Below are 19,949 nucleotides of genomic sequence, written 5' to 3'. Positions count from 1 at the left end.
AGTCGAATCACATTTACGGCCAGATCTGATCCTAGGTCTGTTAAGTTTTACATTGTTTCTTCATTATTATTTAAGAACTATCAAAATGACTTCAAAATAATTGCCTACAAACACAAACAGACGGTATTATAAGTTGTGCATATCTTTATTGACTCAAAATATAGCACCCCCCTCCATGAATATAAACGGTATGAACTGTAGTGTAGGCCTATCCCATGAACTGTGTCCACAAGTGTTGATTCGTGTATTATAGCACGTGATTTACATCGTTATATCTATGCATTTATGCACTGTATGTGGTGATGCTGTGCTGTTGAGTTTGAGATGCAACAAGACAACTTTACGAAAAGGGTTACAATAAAATAATTATTATACACAATATTGTTGTAATAAAGACTAAGCATGGTAAAGAACCCACACAACCACATTCCATCTTTATTATTATCTGCCCTGGCCCATGCAGGCGTAGGTCTACCGTTCATCTCTCCCTCCACCCAACCAAGCCCTCCTGCAGGTCAATAAATCTCTATTACTACATTGACATCTTAAAACAACCTAGCACATTCTGGCTTTACACAAAAACATATTTACAGAGATAAATTAAATAAATAACAGCAATTGAGCATATAACTTTGAAATCCAACCTCTTCATTTCTCCCATGCTCCATCTCACATCTTCAGAGTAATAAGACTTGTTGACTTATTATCATAATAACCAAGACCAATACTTCAATACTCAACAGTATTCCTGCTTTTGCAGAGCCTCCACCTCTTAATGTTAAGAAGGTCCTTTATTACATTGTCCACCATCATTTGAAGGGATATTATTAGCTCTCTGCTGTTGCCTAATGTAATAGAATACTGTGAGCACACAGACAGCAAAGGGGAGTGAAACCTCAATGTAAATGTGTCAATAATGTTAATAGGAAGTGTTGTAGGACCAAAATGTCCTTGTTTAACGCTTGGTTAAAATCTACTCATAATTATTCCTAAACAGCGAAGACGTTAAGAGAAAATGGGTGACAGTCCATCTCTCTAAGTCTCCTACCATCCCCTTCCTCCTGACTTGCGGTCGGTCCTTGGCTTGCTGAAACCAAGAGTACGAAAAACAAACAGTAAGACAATAAGACATTGACATATACAGACTATATGCAACCCCACCTCTATAAGCAACTCTGATTCAAACACTTTCACATTCATTCACTTTTTTCCTATTCATCCTTTCCCCCCCATTCCTGAACAATGTTGTTCCACATCTCTTCCTACCTCTCTCTCTGCATATCTTCCATTTCCCCCAAATTCCTCTTGACAGATCTTCTTGCCGACTACTTGACCCTCTGTAATATTCCCAGATATTATTATTATAAACACACACCTTAGCTTGAAATGTAGCTGTCATAAATTGGACATTCAACGTGAGACAAACGGTTTCAACTGTGTGTGTGTGTGTGTGTTTTAACCAACACATTTGCCCATACAACACCACCTCAGCAATGAAAACAGCTAGAATAATCAGAATATGTCCATTTTGTACTGACATGTTTTTTTGGGCATTGAGCTTCTGAGAGACGTGTATGGTCCCACGGATCACATAGCCAGCATAATGAGAGTGAACCAGGACTCATTCACCAGCCGAGGCAAAGGTCTCACAAGCCTGGGAAGCAAGGCTAGGCCAAGAGAGTGTCTTTCACTTGTCAATCCTTCATCTTTCCATATTTTCTCCCAGTTAACTACAGTCATATTGGACAGGCGTTCACTTGTCACATCCATTGGAACTTCCTCTCCTTTTATTCTCTTCTGTCTTCATTCTTTAATCCGTCTTCAGTGTCGTTGACCCACTCATGTTTTTTAATCCAACAATTTCAAAAGTAATTGAGTAGGTATTTGATACCCTGCTTCCATGGCTGCAAAAAATAGTAATATATTTACTGTTTTTACTTCCCTTTTTACACACATTTGCAACAAATTTAATTCAATTAAGCATAAGCATACTTAGGGGCAAATCCAAACTTGAGAGCTGTGTATGTAACTCACTAACAAGAGTAGCGGGCCTGTCTGGAAAAGACGGTAAACTAGAACATGGCGCTTGCAATGCCAAGTGTCGTGGGTTCGATTCCTGCTGGGACCACCCATACATAAAGTGTATGCATGTATGACTAAGTTGCTTTGTATAAAAGTGTCTGCTCAATGGCATATATTATGATTATATATATATATATATTATAATTATATATATTATTATTATACTGTATATTATGAGTATATACATTATTATTACACACACAGATAGACGGGTTGGCTAACAACGTCACGAAAATGATGTGAGCGCATTGATGGGGCCGGAAGCCGTGGTATGTTGTGATTCTGAACGATCAGATAGCTAGCAACAATGACAAGAAGCTGCCATGTGGCAAATAATAGGTGACTTGTTTCAGCTTGTTTTATCTTGTTCTTTATACCATGTCTTGTTTTGAGGTGTTTTGACTCATTTCATATCTATGCTAATATCGTTAAAATATGCTAGCTAGCTAACCAACAACTGTAACGATGTATTTGAGAGACAACAAGTGCTCATTATGCAAATGAGTTTGTTTTCAATAAACGTTGGAGACTAAATATAATTGACATGTCTCCAATCTAAGCCAACCCCGTTTGTTGTGCCCCATAGTTGCGCTCAAGTCGGTTTTGTTGCTAAACAACCAACCCGTCTATATTCTATTATATACAATCAGTCATTGATGTTACAGGTTAGGGTTGGTCCATAGTTGACTGAGTGTTGTCTGACGGGTCCTTACCTGCCAGTCCAGAGGGCCTGAGGAGCAGCTCACTTCCCCAGGTGTTCAAATGGCACACTGACCTGAAGAAGAGGAGAGGGGGTTAACAGATATATTAGGGTTCGTATAAGGTGCAGCGCATTCAACAGACATACTATACATACACAGACAGACAAACTTCAATCACTTTTAGCAAGGGGAGCAGTGGGGTTCAGGGGAGCAGAGCGAGAGAGAGCTATACAATGATAGGTAGCTGACCTGTGATGTGGCGATGCGTGATTGGCCCATCTGTGCAGTGAGGTCAGAGGAGGAGATGTTGGCGGGGGCACCGCGGTGGAGCCTCATGGCCACCTTCCTCTCTCTCTCCGCACGGGACACAGCCTGCGGGGACCGGTTCCCTACACACACATCATTGGTGAAATGGAATCTAGTGCTGGGCTGGAACAAAAGCCTGCACATCCTGGACTTTCCTCATAGTTTCCTCAGTTTCCTCAGCTGAGTCCAAACACAACAGATTGTTTAAGAGACTAATGGGGAACTAGAGGGCTACAAACTGGAGTCATGAATTCAGAAAGTGGTTTAGTTTACACACCCTCCCCTCCCTCATGTTTACACAGTCTACCTTATGAAGCAAGTAAAAACCTTCCACACTCGTAGTATTCCTAAGTAATTGGGGCATAGACCTGTATATACTCACTAGTAGAAAAAGAGAAGGTCCGGACTCTTAGAATTTTAAAGTACAAATGAAAATAATGTTTTAGTCCAAATGGAATAACATTTGTCTTTGTTATTTCGCCTTCAATCTAAGAATGCAGACCTTTTTCTACTACTGTCTGCCTCATGACTCACCCTACTGGGACTCCTCTGGAGGCAGGGTTACTGTCTGCCTCATGACTCACCCTACTGGGACTCCTCTGGAGGCAGGGTTACTGTCTGCCTCATGACTCACCCTACTGGGACTCCTCTGGAGGCAGGGTTACTGTCTGCCTCATGACTCACCTGACTGTGGGACTCCTCTGGAGGCAGGGTTACTGTCTGCCTCATGACTCACCTGACTGTGGGACTCCTCTGGAGGCAGGGTTACTGTCTGCCTCATGACTCACCTGACTGTGGGACTCCTCTGGAGGCAGGGTTACTGTCTGCCTCATGACTCACCTGACTGTGGGACTCCTCTGGAGGCAGGGTTAGAAGCTGCTGCATTGGGGCCATTTCGGATCCTGTCTACGCCCCCCGGGGGGTTACTGCCCAGGGGTAGGGCACGGGGTGCCCTAGGTCCCCCTCCGATCCTCTCATCCGCCTCTCTCCTCTCCCGCTCCCCATCCTCGGCTGTCCTGCTGGCCCCCTGAAGCAGAAAGATGAACATGCAAGTTAGGAAAGGTGGCAGGGTTTCAAAATTAACCATGTTTATAATCAACTGTGTTAATGTAATATAGAACTCATGTGTAATTGCATTTGAAATGAGTGGAAATTGAATGAAAAATAAGGACAAAATAGATAAATGGTTATTAAATGATTAATAGACGTGCAATAATTGTTCATAGGGATGCAGTCAGTTTCAGACTGAAATAGGTTCCGGTACTCATTTTGGGTGCTGGAACTGTTTATATTCAGGTGCAGGAGCTCCACAATATGTTTTATTTAATATTCTATAAGAGGAACAGGAGCTCCAGCAGTAGAACATTTGAGGTGCCGGTACTCAGCTCCAGTGAGCACCTGCCCAAGTCACGCACTGGATGCAGTACTCACAAACTTGAGCATGTTCCAGTCAAAGACGTAGTCGTAGGAGAAGCCCTGTCTGTGGAACAAGTTTCTGAACAGTTGTCTCAAGTATGAGTAGTCTGGCTTGTCATCGAACCGCAGAGAGCGACAGAAGTTCAGGTAGGTGGAGAACTCAGCTGTGGATACAGTGGGCCACAGAGGGTCACCAAAGACTTAGGTCAAATACACATTAGCTGTGTTCAAATACCCATACTAACATACTGTATACTACATAATATTAGTTCATTTTAGTATACTGTAAACAAACGGTATCCTTTCAGTTGAGTGTACTAGCGCTTCGCCTGTCTACCGGAAGTTGATGCTGTTGCTATGCAACCTCTTGCTAGCTTGTTAGCATAACAAATTACTAGCTAGACATCAGGTGTGTTTGTAAATTCAATCTGGAGAGCCAGAGGGCGCTCTGGGCATTCGGAAATTCAGAGCGTTGTCAGATTGTCCGTTCATAAATTCAGAGCGTTTCGCTCTCGGAGCGTTCAGAGCGCACACACTGGACGGTCTGGGTGAGGAGTAGGGTTGATCCGAGCATTCTGACCTCACAACACAACGGCAGTCAAGCTAACTGGCTAAGTTGCTAGCTACTTCCAGAGAAAAACAGCTCACTCTGACCATTTTACTCGCTCTAGCAGAGCTGGTTAGGCTGTTTTCATGTTATCCAGAACGTTGGTGACTAACTGTGCTGCTGGCAACAATTTTATTACACTTTTTTGCCAACGTTTACTGACACCGGCCACATTCAACGGTGTTGAGCATTAGGAAATTCATCAGTTATTCTGCGCTCAGCCTCTGGCAGTCAGACGAGAGTGCTCTGAAATCGGAGTAGATAGCTAAGCTTAGTTAGCTAAACTATGAATGACGTGAATAATCAAGTCAATAAACGTTGGGTAGTTAGATAGCATAAAGTAAATATACTGGCAAGTTCGATGTACTAGTAGCCAACTACAGTAGCTAGCTAACATACCTGGTACATACTGCTGTAATGATATGCTGTGTGGTTCGTAAGGATAGCGTAGCTAACAAATTGTTAGTCAACATAACATGTAATGTAATTTATTTGAAAATTCATTACATTGCGCAACATTTTTATAATTAGTTAAAGCAACACATTTGTATATGCTCTCGTTGCACTTCGGCTGAATATTTTCTGCCATTATTTTCAAAACTGAAATCTTTTTGAAGCCATACTATGACCAATTTGCGTACTATATACTCAATTTATGTCATAAACAGTACGGTTTGTATGAGTATTCAAACACAGCTATTGATTTAGCTTGGTGTTAAAAGACTACTTGAAGTGAGTTAACTAAACTAACACACTCATAGTTAGTGTTGTAAACCCAGGATAAAGAAACCCTATATATCAGAGATCAGACTTCAGCTACTCACAGGGGTATCCCTTACAGAGCACCTCAATAGGGGTGGACATCTTCTTCTCGCTGATGCGTTCGTACTTCTGCCTCTTGGTGGCGGCCTTGAGGCCCTGCCAGGGCAGAGAGCCCAGGTTGAAGTACATCAGGACATAACCAAGAGACTCCAGATCATCACGACGAGACTGTTCTGCAGAGGGACAGAGGAGTGAGAGGAGACACACTATAGTGATCTTATTTCAAACAAAACAAAACCATATGAATGCTTGTAGAGGAGAATAGAAGAGAGAGGAGCGGCCAGGAGAAGAGGACAGGAGAATAGAAGAGAGAGAAGAGGACAGGAAAAGGGAGGAGGGAGAAGAGGACAGGAGAATAGGAGAGAGAAGAGGACAGGAGAAGAGAGGAGGGAGAAGAGGACAGGAGAAGAGAGGAGGGAGAAGAGGACAGGAGAATAGAAGAGAGAGAAGAGGACAGGAGAATAGAAGGGAGGAGGGGAGAACAGAAGAGAGGACAGGAGAATAGAAGAGAGGACAAATAGGAGAGGACAGGAGAATAGAAGAGAGGAGCGGACAGGAGAATAGAAGAGAGGAGCGGACAGGAGAATAGAAGAGAGAGGACAGGAGAAGAGAGGAGAGGACAGGAGTACAGAGAGAAGATGACAGGAGTAGAGAGGAGAATAGGAGAGAGGACAAGAGAATAGAAGATAGAGGAGAAGCCAGGAGAATAGAGGAGAGAGGAGAGGACATGAGAATAGAGGAGAGGACATGAGAATAGAGGAGAGGACAGGAGAGGACAGGAGAATAGAGGAGAGGACATGAGAATAGAGGAGAGGACAGGAGAGGACAGGAGAATAGAGGAGAGGACATGAGAATAGAGGAGAGGACAGGAGAATAGAGGAGTGAGGAGAGGACAGGAGAATAGAGGACATGAGAATAGAGAATAGAGGAGGACATGAGAAGACAGGAGAATAGAAGAGTGGAGAGGAGAGGCCAGGAGAGAGGAGAGGCCAGGAGAATAGAGGAGAGGAGAGGCCAGGAGAACAGAAGAGAGAGGAGAGGAGAGGCCAGGAGAACAGAAGAGAGAGGAGAGGAGAGGCCAGGAGAACAGAAGAGAGAGGAGAGGAGAACAGAAGAGAGAGGAGAGGAGAACAGAAGAGAGACGAGAGGAGAACAGAAGAGAGACGAGAGGAGAACAGAAGAGAGACGAGAGGAGAACAGAAGAGAGACGAGAGGAGAACAGAAGAGAGAGGAGAACAGAAGAGAGAGGAGAACAGAAGAGAGAGGAGAAGACCGGAAAATAGAGGAGAGAAGAAAGGAAAAGATAGAAAAGAAGAGGGGAGTGAGGGAGGAAGGAGGAAGAGAGAGGAGATATAGAAGGGGCAATACTGGTGAGAGTCCTACTACAGTAGTTCTGAGAATCCAGCCATGACTACACAGCCTACAAAGGGACAAACACACAACATTGCAAGTAGTACTGTACCTATCCCCAGATGTGTGTTGATGGATGCGTAGCGCGCGGTGCCGGTCAGGTTTTTGTTCTCGCGGTAGGGGATGTGCTGGTGTGTGCGGGCGTCGCGGTACTTCTTGGCCAGGCCAAAGTCGATAATGTACACCAGGTTGCCCTTCTTACCCAGGCCCATCAGGAAGTTGTCAGGCTTCACATCTCTGTGGATGAAGTTCTTAGAGTGGATGTACTCAATCCGGCTGATCTGGAGGAGAAGAGAGGAGGGGAGAAAGTGGGGAGGGGAAGGAGAGAGGAAATGTTGACTATCATCAGTTCTTGATTAAATCCACTAACGTTATACACTGAGTGTACAAAACATTAAGAACACTGCTCTTTCCATGACATAGACTGACCAGGTGAATCCAGGTCAAAGCTATGATCCCTTATTGATGTCACTTGTTAAATCCACTTCAATCAGTGTAGATGAAGGGGAGGAGACAGGTTAAAGAAGGATTTATAAGCCTTGAGACAATTGAGACATGGATTGTGTATGTGTGCCATTCAGAGGGTGAATGGGTAAGACAAAAGACTTAGGTGCTTTTGAACAGGGTACAGTAGTAGGTGCCAGGCGCACCCGGTTTGAGTGGGTCAAGAACGGCAATGTTGCTGGGTTTTTGATGCTAAACAGTTTCCCGTGTGTATCAAGAAGGGTCAACCACCCAAAGGACATCCAGCCAACTTGCCACAACCGTGGGAAGCCTTGGCATCAACATGGGCCAGCATCCCTGTAGAGGCTGTTCTGAGGGCAAAAGGGGATGCAACTTAATATTAGGAATATGTACCTAATGTTTTGTACACTCAGTGTATAATGAAGGGGTATCCTTTGAAAATGCCACCACAATAAAGCTTACAGATTAACCTATAAACCATATGATATGATAACAAGGTGGAGGAGGAGGTGGAAAATGCCTTTCCTGAACTAACACTCACACTTGGCTTTTCCCCTCTAACTAGCTCTAACCTTGTTGATAACTACTTCATTGAGAAATAATGTACTTACTGTGACTGTGATGTGGTTGTCCCACCTAGCTATCCTACTAACTGAAAGCCGCTCTGGATAAGAGCGTCTGCTAAATGACTAAAATTTAAATGTGATGAGGAGGAGGAGGTGGTGTGCTGTACCATCTGGTCAGCCAGCAGCAGGACAGTCTTGAGGCTGAACTTGCGGGAACAGAAGTTGAACAGGTCCTCCAGACTGGGGCCTAGCAGCTCCATCACCATCACGTTGTAGTCTCCCTCTGCTCCACACCACTTTATGGACGGGATGCCCACTGTAGGGAAAGGAAGGAGAGAGAGAGTGATTTATAAGGATGCCCACTGTAGGGAAAGGAAGGAGAGAGAGAGTGATTTATAAGGATGCCCACTGTAGGGAAAGGAAGGAGAGAGAGAGCGATTTATAAGGATGCCCACTGTAGGGAAAGGAAGGGAGAGAGTGATTTATAAGGATGCCCACTGTAGGGAAAGGAAGGGAGAGAGTGATTTATAAGGATGCCCACTGTAGGGAAAGGAAGGGAGAGAGTGATTTATAAGGATGCCCACTGTAGGGAAAGGAAGGGAGAGTGTGATTTACAGTGCATTCGGGAAGTATTCAGACCACTTGAGTTTTTGCACATTTTGTTACGTTACAGCCTTATTCTAAAATTAATTTAATTGTTTAACCCCCTCAATCTACACACAATACCCCATAATGACAAAGCAAAAACAGGTTTAGACATTTTTGTAAATTTATTTTAAAAAGATAATTGCATACAGTTGAAGTGGGAAGTTTACATACACTTAGGTTGGAGTCATTAAAACTCGTTTTTCAACCACTCCACAAATGTCTTGTTAACAAACTATAGTTTTGGCAAGTCAGTTAGGACATCTACTTTGTGAACGGCACAAGTCATTTTTCCAACAATTGTTTACAGACAGACAGATTATTTCACTGTATCACAATTCCAGTGGGTCAGAACTTTACATACACTAAGTTGACTGTGCCTTTAAACAGCTTGGAAAATTCCAGAAAAGTATGTCATGGCTTTAGAAGCTTCAGATAGGCTAATTGACATCATTTGAATCAATTGGAGGTGCACATGTGGATGTATTTCAAGGCCTACCTTCAAACTCAGTGCCTCTTTGCTTGACATCATGGGAAAATCTAAAGAAATCAGCCAAGACCTCAGAAAAAATGTTGTAGACCTCCACAAGTCTGGTTCATCCTTGGGAGCAATTTCCAAACGCCTGAAGGTACCAAGTTCATCTATACAAACAATAGTACGCAAGTATAAACACCATGGGACCACATAGCCGTCACACCGCTCAGGAAGGAGACGCGTTCTGTCTCCTAGAGATGAACGTACTTTGGTGTGAAAAGTACAAATCAATCCCAGAAAAACAGCAAAGGACCTTGTGAAGATGCTGGAGGAAACAGGTACAAAAGTATCTATATCCACAGTAAAACGAGTCCTATATCAATATAACCTGAAAGGCCGCTCAGCAAGGAAGAAGCCACTGCTCCAAAACCGCCATAAAAAAAAAGCCAGAATATGGTTTGCAACTGCACATGGGGACAAAGATCGTACTTTTTGGAGAAATGTCTTCTGGTCTGATGAAAAAAAAATAGAACTGTTTGGCCATAATGACCATCGTTATGTTTGGAGGAAAAAGGGGGAGGCTTGCAAGCCGAAGAACACCATCCCAACCGTGAAGCCATGGGTGGCAGCATCATGTTGTGGGGATGCTTTTCTGCAGGAGAGACTGGTGTGCTTCACAAAATAGATGGCATCACGAGGAAGGAAAATTATGTGGATATATTGAAGCAACATCTCAAGACATCAGTCAGGAAGTTAGAGCTTGGTCGCAAATGGGTCTTCCAAATGGACAATGACCCCAAGCATACTTCCAAAGTTGTGGCAAAATGGCTTAAGGACAACAAAGTCAAGGTATTGGAGTGGCCATCACAAAGTCATGACCTCAATCCTATAGAAGATTTGTGGGCACAACTGAAAAAGTGTGAGCGAGCAAGAAGGCCTACAAACCTGACTCAGTTACACCAGCTCTGTCAGGAGGAATGGGCCAAAATTCACCCAACTTACTGTGGGAAGCTTGTGGAAGGCTACCCGAAACATTTGACCCAAGTTAAACAATTTAAACGCAATGCTACCAAATACTAATTGAGTGTATGTAAACTTCTGACCCACTTGGACTGTGATGAAAAAAATAACAGCTGAAATAAATCATTCTCTCTACTATTATTCTGACATTTCACATTCTTAAAATAAAGTGGTGATCCTAACTGACCTAAAACAGGGAATTTTTACTAGGATTAAATGTCAGGAATTGTGAAAAACTGAGTTTAAATGTATTCGGCTAAGGTGTATGTAAACTTCCGACTAAGTATTTCAGACCTTTTACTCAGTACTTTGTTGAAGCACCTTTGGCAGCGATTACATGCTTTTTGGGGTATGACGCTACAAGCTTGGCACACCTGTATTTGTGGAGTTTCTACCATTCTTCTCTGTAGATCCTTTCAAGCTCTGTCAGATTGGATGGGGAGTGTCGCTGCACAGCTATTTTCAGGTCTCTCCAGAGATTATTGATTGGGTTCAAGTCTGGGATCTGGCTGGGCCACTCGAGGACATTCAGAGACTTGTCAGGAAGCCACTCCTGCGTTGTCTTGGCTGTGTGCTTAGGGTCGTTGTCCTGTTGAAAGGTGAACCTTCACCCCAGTCTGAGGTCTTGAGCACTCTGGAGCAGGTTTTCATTAAGGATCTCTGTACTTTACTTCGTTCATCTTTCCCTCTATCTTGACTAGTCTCCCAGTCCCTGCTGCTGAAAAACATCCCCACAGCATGATGCAGCCACCACCATGCTTCTCCGTAGGGATGGTGCCAGGTTTCCTCCAGACATGATGCTTTGCATTCAGGCCAAAGAGTTCAATCTTGGTTTCATCAGATCAGATAATCTTGTTTCTCATAGTCTGAGAGTCCTTTAGATTCCTTTTGGCAAACTTCAAGTGGGCTGTCATGTGCCTTTTACTGAGGAGTGGCTTCTGTCTGGCCACTCTACCATAAAGGCCTGATTGGTGGAGTGCTGCAGAGATGGTTGTCCTTCTGGAAGGTTCTCCCATCTCCACAGAGGAATTCTGGAGCTCTGTCAGAGTGACAATTGGGTTCTTGGTCACCTCCCTGACCAAGGCCCTTCTCTCCCGATTGCTCAGTTTGGCCGGGCAGCCAGCTCTAGGAAGTGTCTTGGTGGTTCCAAACTTCTTACATTTAAGAATGATGGAGGCCACTGTGTTCTTGGGGACCTTCAATGCTGCAGAAATGTTTTGGTACCCTTCCCCAGATCTGTGCCTCAACACAATTCTGTCTCGAAGCTCTACGGACAATTCCTTTGACCTCATGGCTTGTTTTTTTCTCTGACATGCACTGTCAACTGTGGGACCTTATGTAGACAGGTGTGTGCCTTTCCAAATCAATTGAATTTACCACAGGTGTACTCCAATCAAGTTGTAGAAACATCTCAAGGATGATCAATGGAAACAGGATGCACCTGAGCTCAATTTCGAGTCTCATAGCAAAGGGTCTGAATGCTTATGTAAACAAGGTATTTCTGTTTTTTATTTGAAATAAATTAGCAACATTTTCTAAAAACCTGTTTTCACTTTGTCATTATGAGGTATTATGTGTAGATGGTTGATGGAAAACATGTATTTAATACATTTTAGAACAGGGCTGTAACGTAACAAAATGAGGAAAAAGTCAAGGGCTCTGAATACTTCCCGAATGCACTGTATAAGCTAATGTGACTGACCGGGGTTTGATCCCAGGTCCTACGTGTCACAAAATGGAGTTAGCCCTCTAAGCTAAAGCCTAGGCATTAGCTTGAAAAACCAACACAAGTCTTCAGATTAGGGTTTCCCCAACACAGTCGCCCCCCCCCCACCCCCACCCCTGACCACACCCTCTTGTCCTAATCTTCTCTCACCTCCTCCCTGCATCATTTTGTAGAACTTGCTCTCGATGTGGAGTTGTGGGTGTTTGGTCTTCACACATTCCAGCTTAATGGCCACCTCCTCACCCGTGGCGATGTTAACGCCTGACAGAGACACAGGAAGTGACACATACCATGACCACCTTTTTGATGATGCAATCACCCTGGCCTACTCTGACACAATATTTTATTTTTATGCCCAGCTTTGATGTGTTCAATGATGAAATGTGTTGGGACAGAATTTAACGTTTGTATGGAAGGCAGTCCATCCTGGAGTATGTTAATTTAGAGGTTTGTGAGAATAAGTCGTTTGAGCTCTATTAAAATGAAGGTCTTACCCAGGTAAATGTCTCCAAAAGAGCCGCTCCCTATCTTCCTGCCAAGGCGGTACTTGTTTCCCACTCTCAGCTCCATGGTTCCTGCTTGTCTTCACAATTCACTGAGGGGGCAGACATACAGGAGGACACACGAACTGTCATCAATCAAACTGTAGATCGATATAGCAGAAGGAAAATGTGACGCAGCCCAGTTCCACCACAATCTCAAAGGGCTCCAACTCAAATAAGATGTTACAAAAGGGAGAATTGGTTAGAAAATGAGAGCTGGGACAAGAGATGGCCCAAAATGAAGACAGCGTCTGGGATGGAAAAAGGAGAAAACATTATTTACGCCAAAATAGTGGGAGTGGGAAAAAAAGTGTGGTTAAAATGTTGATTTAAAAAAAAGTTTCTTATTTCTTAGAAGAAAGTTGGGTGATTTACCTATGGATTTGAAGGATCATGAGTTGGGAAGAGGGAAAATGCAGGAGAAAACTCAGTGTGAATGTGACTTCATTAATTCAGCACTTTGAACAAGCCCCCATCTCACACACTCCATCTCACCTCAAAGGAAACCAGTATATACACAAACAATTAGCATAGCCTAATAATCTCAGTCCCCAAAGAAACTAAGTGAAATACATTTTCTTCCATCACAATACAGGGAGAAGTTTACTATGGAAAATGGCTGTGGTGGTGTTTAAATACATACACAGAGAAGGCACACTGATGATAAAGACTGCAATTAAACACATTTACCATTGCTATTTATGCTTTGTAAGGGCAGTGCACTCAAGATGCACCACTGGTGTCTTATCTGTAAAGGTTGTGATTTGTCACAGATGAACACTAAACAGATTAGTACAGATGAACTAATATAGTTCCATTGTATTCTATTCTACTATTCCACAGTCATACATACTGGTCGCGGATGAGATAAATCCTAACATCTATAGATGATTACATTTACATTTAAGACATTTAGCAGACGCTCTTATCCAGAGCGACTTACAAATTGGTGCATTCACCTTATAATATCCAGTGGAACAACCACTTTACAATAGTGCATCTAAATCTTAATGGGGGGGGGGGGTTAGAAGGATTACTTTATCCAGATGATGAAGATGAAGCAAGGTAATGATAGATGACACAAATGTTGGATTTTAATTTGAGCCAGTTTGTTACAGCAGGAAAATAATCCTGCAGCAAGAGTAAAAATGTGAATTATCATGTGTATTATAATTAACGGACATTGTCGTAGGGGTTGGTGTATTTTCGTAAAGGAAAATCAAGTCTGAAATGTCAAACTTCAGAAGCCTTTTTAAACCACAAATATACTATAAGTTTAGAATTTCCTGCATTGCAGGAAAGTTCTCCTGCAAAAGTGTGATCAAATTAAGATCCTACATTTGTAGGATCTACATGCAATCCCTTATAATCTTACCATGATCATTTTACACTGTAAAACCAATTTAAGGTCAAACACATGTTCATGAATGCACAAGTCAGTCAACGGTAAGTTGCCTAGCCTACAAGCCTATTACAAAATGTAGCCCTATTGTTGTTGCAAGGTTGTAGCGCTGCTCCGTAGCAAGATGCCAGGGGCAACAACGTAATTTACTGCAGATCTAACAGAGTAAACCAGACCTGGGAAGCTAGATGAAACCTATCCAAAAAGTATAATTCATATAATTAGGGCTACATTAGAAACATTCGCATTTAGGTTCAGTGTTTGTCAAAATATGCACAAAGCCGCACCCTTGGTTTGGGAAAACCTCGGGCGAGAAAAACTATTAACCTACCTTCTGATTCTGACTCGCCTGTTTAGGTCCCTGTACATACCCCAAGCACAATTACCCGATTTAGCAGTGGACCCGTGCCATTCCTCCCCTCCTCACCCGTTTGATCAAGCTCTTCAGGGACTGCTGCCTTCCTTCCACCGAGGTGCTGATCAGGACGTTATCATTCAAACAGCACCATGGACAGAGAAAGACGACCGCGGAGCTTTACAAACCATTCCTCACCGCCGTCCTGACCCAGATGTCAACGTCCCGCAGTATAGTCTGGCCTAGGCTGCACTGCGAATTACAGATATTTTGGTGTAAACTCAGAAATCCAGCTATCCCCCTCTCGCTCGCCTGTTATTACACCATTGACAATATCAATGATGTCATTCAGCACAGCATAAGAAAATGTCCGGATTGCCTTAAAGACACCGCGCATCACGCAGCTGTCACCTGGGTATTTTAGTAATTTAGCGGACGCTCTTATTTTACAGGAGAAATTAGGGTTAAGTGCCTTGCTGAAGGGCACATCGACCGATTTTTCACCTAGTCGGCACGGGATTCGAACCAGGTAACTTTATGTTTCTGGCTCAACACTTAAGCGCTGTTCCACTGTTGTGAATGTCGTGAGCTGGAGCACGTTCCAAGGCATGGTGTTCTCATTTAATTATTTATTGAACTAGGCAAGCCAATAGACTGCTTATGGTAAAAGTTTAGAGGCGCCACGGTAAAGTTTACATGATGTTCAGTCAAGGACAACAGGTCACTGAAGTAGTGGTGTGGTTCAAACCAATGACAACCAGACTTTAATACAACCTTTATTGTCTTGTTCTTGTTTGCTTAAATTAAAATGTCCTCCTTTGTAAAATCCCAAAAGAAACTAAAATAACCTGAACAGGAGTGATAAAGCCCGTCTTAATTTAAATTGATACACAAAACATTTTACAATTAGTAACTTTAACGTGTTTGCAAAACACTGCTCCAGCCCTGCTTGGTTTGGTAAGTTTTGGCATCTTAACATGGATGCCTTCAGTTGGTTGCTTCTTTAAAAAAAAAAAAAATGATTATTGCAATTCAGACCAAAAAAAATGCTGCTAAAACCACAACTTAAGAGAAATATGCATTAGTGCCTATGTTGTTGAACTTCCAGCCACACACACACACACACACACACACACACACAGAACACCTGATGTAAGCGGTCACACAAACATTTGCCTCCCTGAAAGGGAAAAGCATTTCAGACACACTTTATCACACACCATCACACACTTGTTAATCATGTTCTCGTTGCCAAAAGGAATTCACCACGGCAACGACACACACAGGGCGCGTTCCTCTGCTTAGACGTTGCTGATGCCTGACAGTTCTTACTCAAAATACCTATCCAGGCGTAGTATCAGCTAACCACTTCATGTTATAACAATTTGTCAGTTGATGACGTGGCAGGCAAACATTGGTTGTTGCGTCACCTCGTCTTAGCTGTGAAACGCACCCACAGACTCCTCCCATCATCATCATCTCGTCACTCCTCTCATGCACAGTTCCACAGGCAGGCAGGAGGGCACCTTGTACAGCTAGTAACAAGTGATCAGTCATCATCAGCATGTCATAAGAACCAACTTGATTGAGTAAGAAAACATAACGAGGTCAGCATTTTGAAGTAAAAACTAAAAAGAGAGAAAGGACATCTTGGATTTTTCCACAATTTAACCAACATACAACAAGATACATTAGACATCATAGCAGTGACATAGCAGTGTGTAACTGGTGAGAAAGAGAGAGTCAGAAAGGGTTGGGCCAGGTAGGTAGGTACTGTAGGCCCGGTGCTGTGAAAACAAGTCATCCTGTAGGTTTGTGTAGTAGAGGGGTGTTGTAACGTTGTTGGTTTCTCTACAGGGCCTGAATGATAGGATCTCAGTATGCTCAGTGAGTTCTGCTTAATGGGTGAAGAGTCGTCATCCAGATGAGTGAGTCTAACGGATTCCACCTTGGTCTGTTCAAGTCTTGCTGTTGAAGTCTTCATTTAAGGGAAAAAGATGTATGTATGCATGTTGAGTAGTGTTGGCATGTCACGGTCTATTAATGACACAATGTGTGAGAGTTAACGTCAGAGGATCTGCATGTTTGTGACTAGTGTCATTTCATCTGTGTGTGTTTAAGTATGCATGTGTGTGTGAGAACATGTGTAAGTGCATGTTTATTCTGTGTGTACACACACACAGTATAAATACATTGATACTGTATTCGTGTGTGTGTGTGTGTGTGTAGGTTCATGTATTAGGTGTGGTCATTCAGATGGAATCAGCCCCTCCTCCTAGCAGGTCTCCAGGCAGCAGAGCAGCAGGACTCCCCATCTGGTGTGGATCCTCTATGGCAGGGGACCCCCACATACTACTGCTGGGGTACCCTCCACCCCCCATCCCTCCCCACAAACCCTGTCTGCTGGGCTCCACACCCCCAACCACCCCAGCACCGTTGCTGCTCCACTGGGCAAACATGCTCAGGCCGGGCCCCTGGGCAGGGGTAGTATCCAGGCAGCCTCCTGTAGTGTCCAAACTCTGCCAGCCAGAGCTGACCGGCCCCGAGCTGCCGCCTCCTCCAGGGGTAGAGCCCTCTCCTCCTCCTCTGGTTCTGTCTCGTTCCCTCTCTCCACTCCCTCCGCTGCTATTGGCCCCCACTGCACCTGTCCCTGTGGCCCCCCCCTGGCTTCCGCTGGCCCCTCCTCCCGCCTGGGAATGTGCAAAATAGCGAGCAACCTCTTCCTCGCTCACAAACTTGGCCAAGATGGTGGTATTGCCCAGGACACACCTGGAAAGAGAGGAGAGTGTAAGGAGTGATTTAATGTTGTTTTGTGTTCACTGGCTGTTATCTATTAGTCGTAACATTCTATTATAGTAACCCCCTCATTAAGTCCATGCAGGTTTTTCCCATTTCCTATGAATTACTGTATTCCTAGCCCACCAGACAGTCTGCATAGAATGTCATTGATTTTCAGTCTATGGTTGGTCCATCTATTGAATCAGTGTTTTCTTTCCACCAGCACATGGAATAGCCAGCCAAATCGAATTTAGAGTCCTCTGGTACATATTTTAGTGGCCTCTGGTACATTCTAATGCTAGATTGCGTTTCCAACCAGCAACTATCAGGACATAATGCTGGTCACATTTTCTTTTCATACTTTTAGAGGTTTCGATTCATCAGCTGTTATACAATATGATATAAAACACAGGGAAAGTACATTTTGACTGCACTGGGTCTTTAAAATAATCCTGTAAGTATGCTGACTACCACAGGCTTCAAGCTTCCTTTTAAGAGGCATTTTTTGTAATTCTGTTAAAACATTTTTTTTTAAATCCACCCCTTTTTAAGGACATCACTGGCGGCCAAACCCTCCCCTAACCTGGACGACGCTGGGCCAATTGTGCACCATCCCATGTGTCTCCCGGTCGCGGCCGGCTGCGACAGAGCCTGGACTCAAACCAGGATCTCTAGTGACACAGCTAGCAACTGCGAAGCAGTGGAAGAGGCATTTCCTAAGCTCTCCCCAATACAGGTATGACTGAAGAATGAAACAGGTGTTAATCATGGGCTTTGCTATACAGAAAGCAGCAGTCAACACTGATTAAATCAGTAGGCCTATGCTAATATCTTTGAAAATACCATCTAAGTATCATTAGCTTTTAAAACTATTAAATCAGTTCTCTTTTATCATATTTTGGACCAGAGTGAGGCTCTTTCTAGTCTACCAATGGTTCCTGCAGTGAGGAGGATTCACCATCCTCTTTGAATATTTTAATAATATATTTGCGGATAATCACAAAAAAAAAATAACTGCCGGTATGCAAATTAAGGGAGCCAAATGAACAGCTCTGTTAACGATTCTCTTACTTACTGACAAGTCACTCACTTTAACGTCACTGTCTGGCAAGTCCTGACAAACGAGATCTTTAGTTTCCTTGTCTGAATGAGATATCATGGACATATACTGTGCAATCGGAAAGTATTCAGACCCCTTGACTTTTTCCACATTTTGTAACGTTAGCCTTACTCTAAAATGGATTAAATCGAATTTTCCCTCTTCAATCTACACACAACACCCCCATAATGACAAAGCGAAAACAGGTTTTTAGAAATACCTTATTTACATAAGTACTCTGACACTTTGCTATGAGAACTGAAATTGAGCTCAGGTGCATACTGTTTCCATTGATAATCGTTGAGATGTTTCTACAACTTGGAGTCATCCTGTGGTAAATTCAATTGATTAGACATGATTTGGAAAGACACACACATGTCTACATAAGGTCCCACAGTTGACAGTGCATGTCAGAGCAAAAACCAAGCCATCAGGTCGAAGGAATTAACCTGAAAATAGCTGTGCAGCAACGCTTCCCATCCAACCTGAGAGCTTGAGAGGATCTGCAGAGAATGGGAGAAACTCCCCAAATACAGATGTGCCAAGCTTGTTGCATCATACCCAAGAAGACCCCAGGCTATAATTGCTGGCAAAGGTGCTTCAACAAAGTACTAAGTAAAGGGTCTGAATACTTTTGTAAATGTGTTTTCCATTTTATATAAATTAGCAAAAATTCCAACAAATCTTTGTTTCATCATTATGTGGTATTGTGTATAGATTGAGGGGGAAAAACAATTTAATCAATTTTATAATAAGGGTATAAAGTAACAAAATGTGGAAAAATCAAGGAGTCTTAATACTTTCCGAATGCACTGTATGAAAGACTTTATTCAGTCAATTCGACACCTTTTATAAACTAGTCAAGCTTGCTGTTTGTCAATCAAAGCACAGTAAATAGCCTAGGCACCACCAATCCGTGGCAGGGCCAGTTGGCCAAAAACCTAATAGCCCGAACAGAATTTTTACATGGTGTAGTTCTTAACTGCACTTGGGTCATGCAGGGCCTATAGCAGCGCTTCCAAAAGTCAGTCCTCAGGACCCCAAGTTTTGGTGTGTGACCTAGCACTACACAGCTGATTAAAATAATCATCAAAGCTTTGACTATTTCAAATAGCTGTGTAGTGCTAGGTCACAAACCAAAACGTGCAGGGCAGAGCTTGGGGAAACGCTAGACTATAGGTTGGCATCCCTCGTTAATGTCAGACACTGCACGCTAAAGAAAATAAATGACTGTGCCAGAAAACAATAGGTAAGTGGATTTTGACTATATGGGACGTGCAAATTCATCCTCTCTCCCTCCCTCTGTGTAGAAACTCGACTGCAATCACAACACAAACCCAGGTACCGAGAGGCGGGACAGACAGCACTGTCAAACCAGCAGTGTTTCTCTGTCGTCGCTCACTTTGTGACTGACAGGCGCGCTTCCTATCAAAATATGGCTAGAAGATGCATGACGTTCCTTCTAGCGGGAGAGGGCTCAGCAGACTTTTTTCTGACTAGCGAACTGAAAAGTAGCCTAGTTAATTTAAGTG

At 43.2% G+C, this 19,949-nt stretch overlaps 2 protein-coding genes across 11 annotated transcripts in view; both read right to left on the bottom strand.

The window, feature by feature from the left end:
• Positions 1–129: 129 nt before the first annotated feature.
• Positions 130–14,948, bottom strand: LOC106609470 (casein kinase I). 3 transcript variants are annotated; one of them, XR_001329703.2, is made up of 12 exons: positions 14,613–14,947; positions 12,736–12,836; positions 12,392–12,502; positions 8,543–8,691; positions 7,397–7,625; positions 5,937–6,107; positions 4,521–4,669; positions 3,930–4,116; positions 3,033–3,172; positions 2,796–2,857; positions 1,267–1,904; positions 130–1,087 (listed from the first exon to the last, which is right to left on the bottom strand). XR_001329703.2 is itself a non-coding variant. In XM_014208349.2 (11 exons), the coding sequence occupies exons 2-10, from the start codon at positions 12,809–12,811 to the stop codon at positions 2,825–2,827; spliced, it is 1,245 nt and encodes a 414-aa protein (XP_014063824.1). In that variant the 5' UTR covers positions 12,812–12,836; positions 14,517–14,948; the 3' UTR covers positions 130–1,904; positions 2,796–2,824. The 3 variants fall into 3 exon arrangements, 2 of the variants coding, with proteins under 2 accessions (XP_014063824.1, XP_014063815.1); XM_014208349.2 differs by having other exon boundaries at positions 130–1,904; positions 14,517–14,948; XM_014208340.2 differs by having other exon boundaries at positions 130–1,904.
• A 355-nt stretch (positions 14,949–15,303) lies between these two features.
• LOC106609422 (trinucleotide repeat-containing gene 6B protein) overlaps positions 15,304–19,949 on the bottom strand; it is a 30,965-nt gene continuing 26,319 nt past the window's right edge. For all 8 annotated transcript variants that reach the window (XM_014208241.2, XM_014208267.2, XM_014208246.2 and 5 more), the window contains one exon: positions 15,304–17,309. In XM_014208241.2, coding sequence (XP_014063716.2) covers positions 16,793–17,309 — 517 coding nt within the window. In that variant the 3' untranslated portion in view covers positions 15,304–16,792. The remainder of the gene's footprint in view (positions 17,310–19,949) is intronic.

Source organism: Salmo salar, chromosome ssa01 (assembly GCF_905237065.1).
Source record: "Salmo salar chromosome ssa01, Ssal_v3.1, whole genome shotgun sequence".
NCBI classification, from domain to species: Eukaryota; Metazoa; Chordata; class Actinopteri; order Salmoniformes; family Salmonidae; genus Salmo; species Salmo salar.
This window is presented reverse-complemented; position numbering and strand designations above follow the sequence as displayed.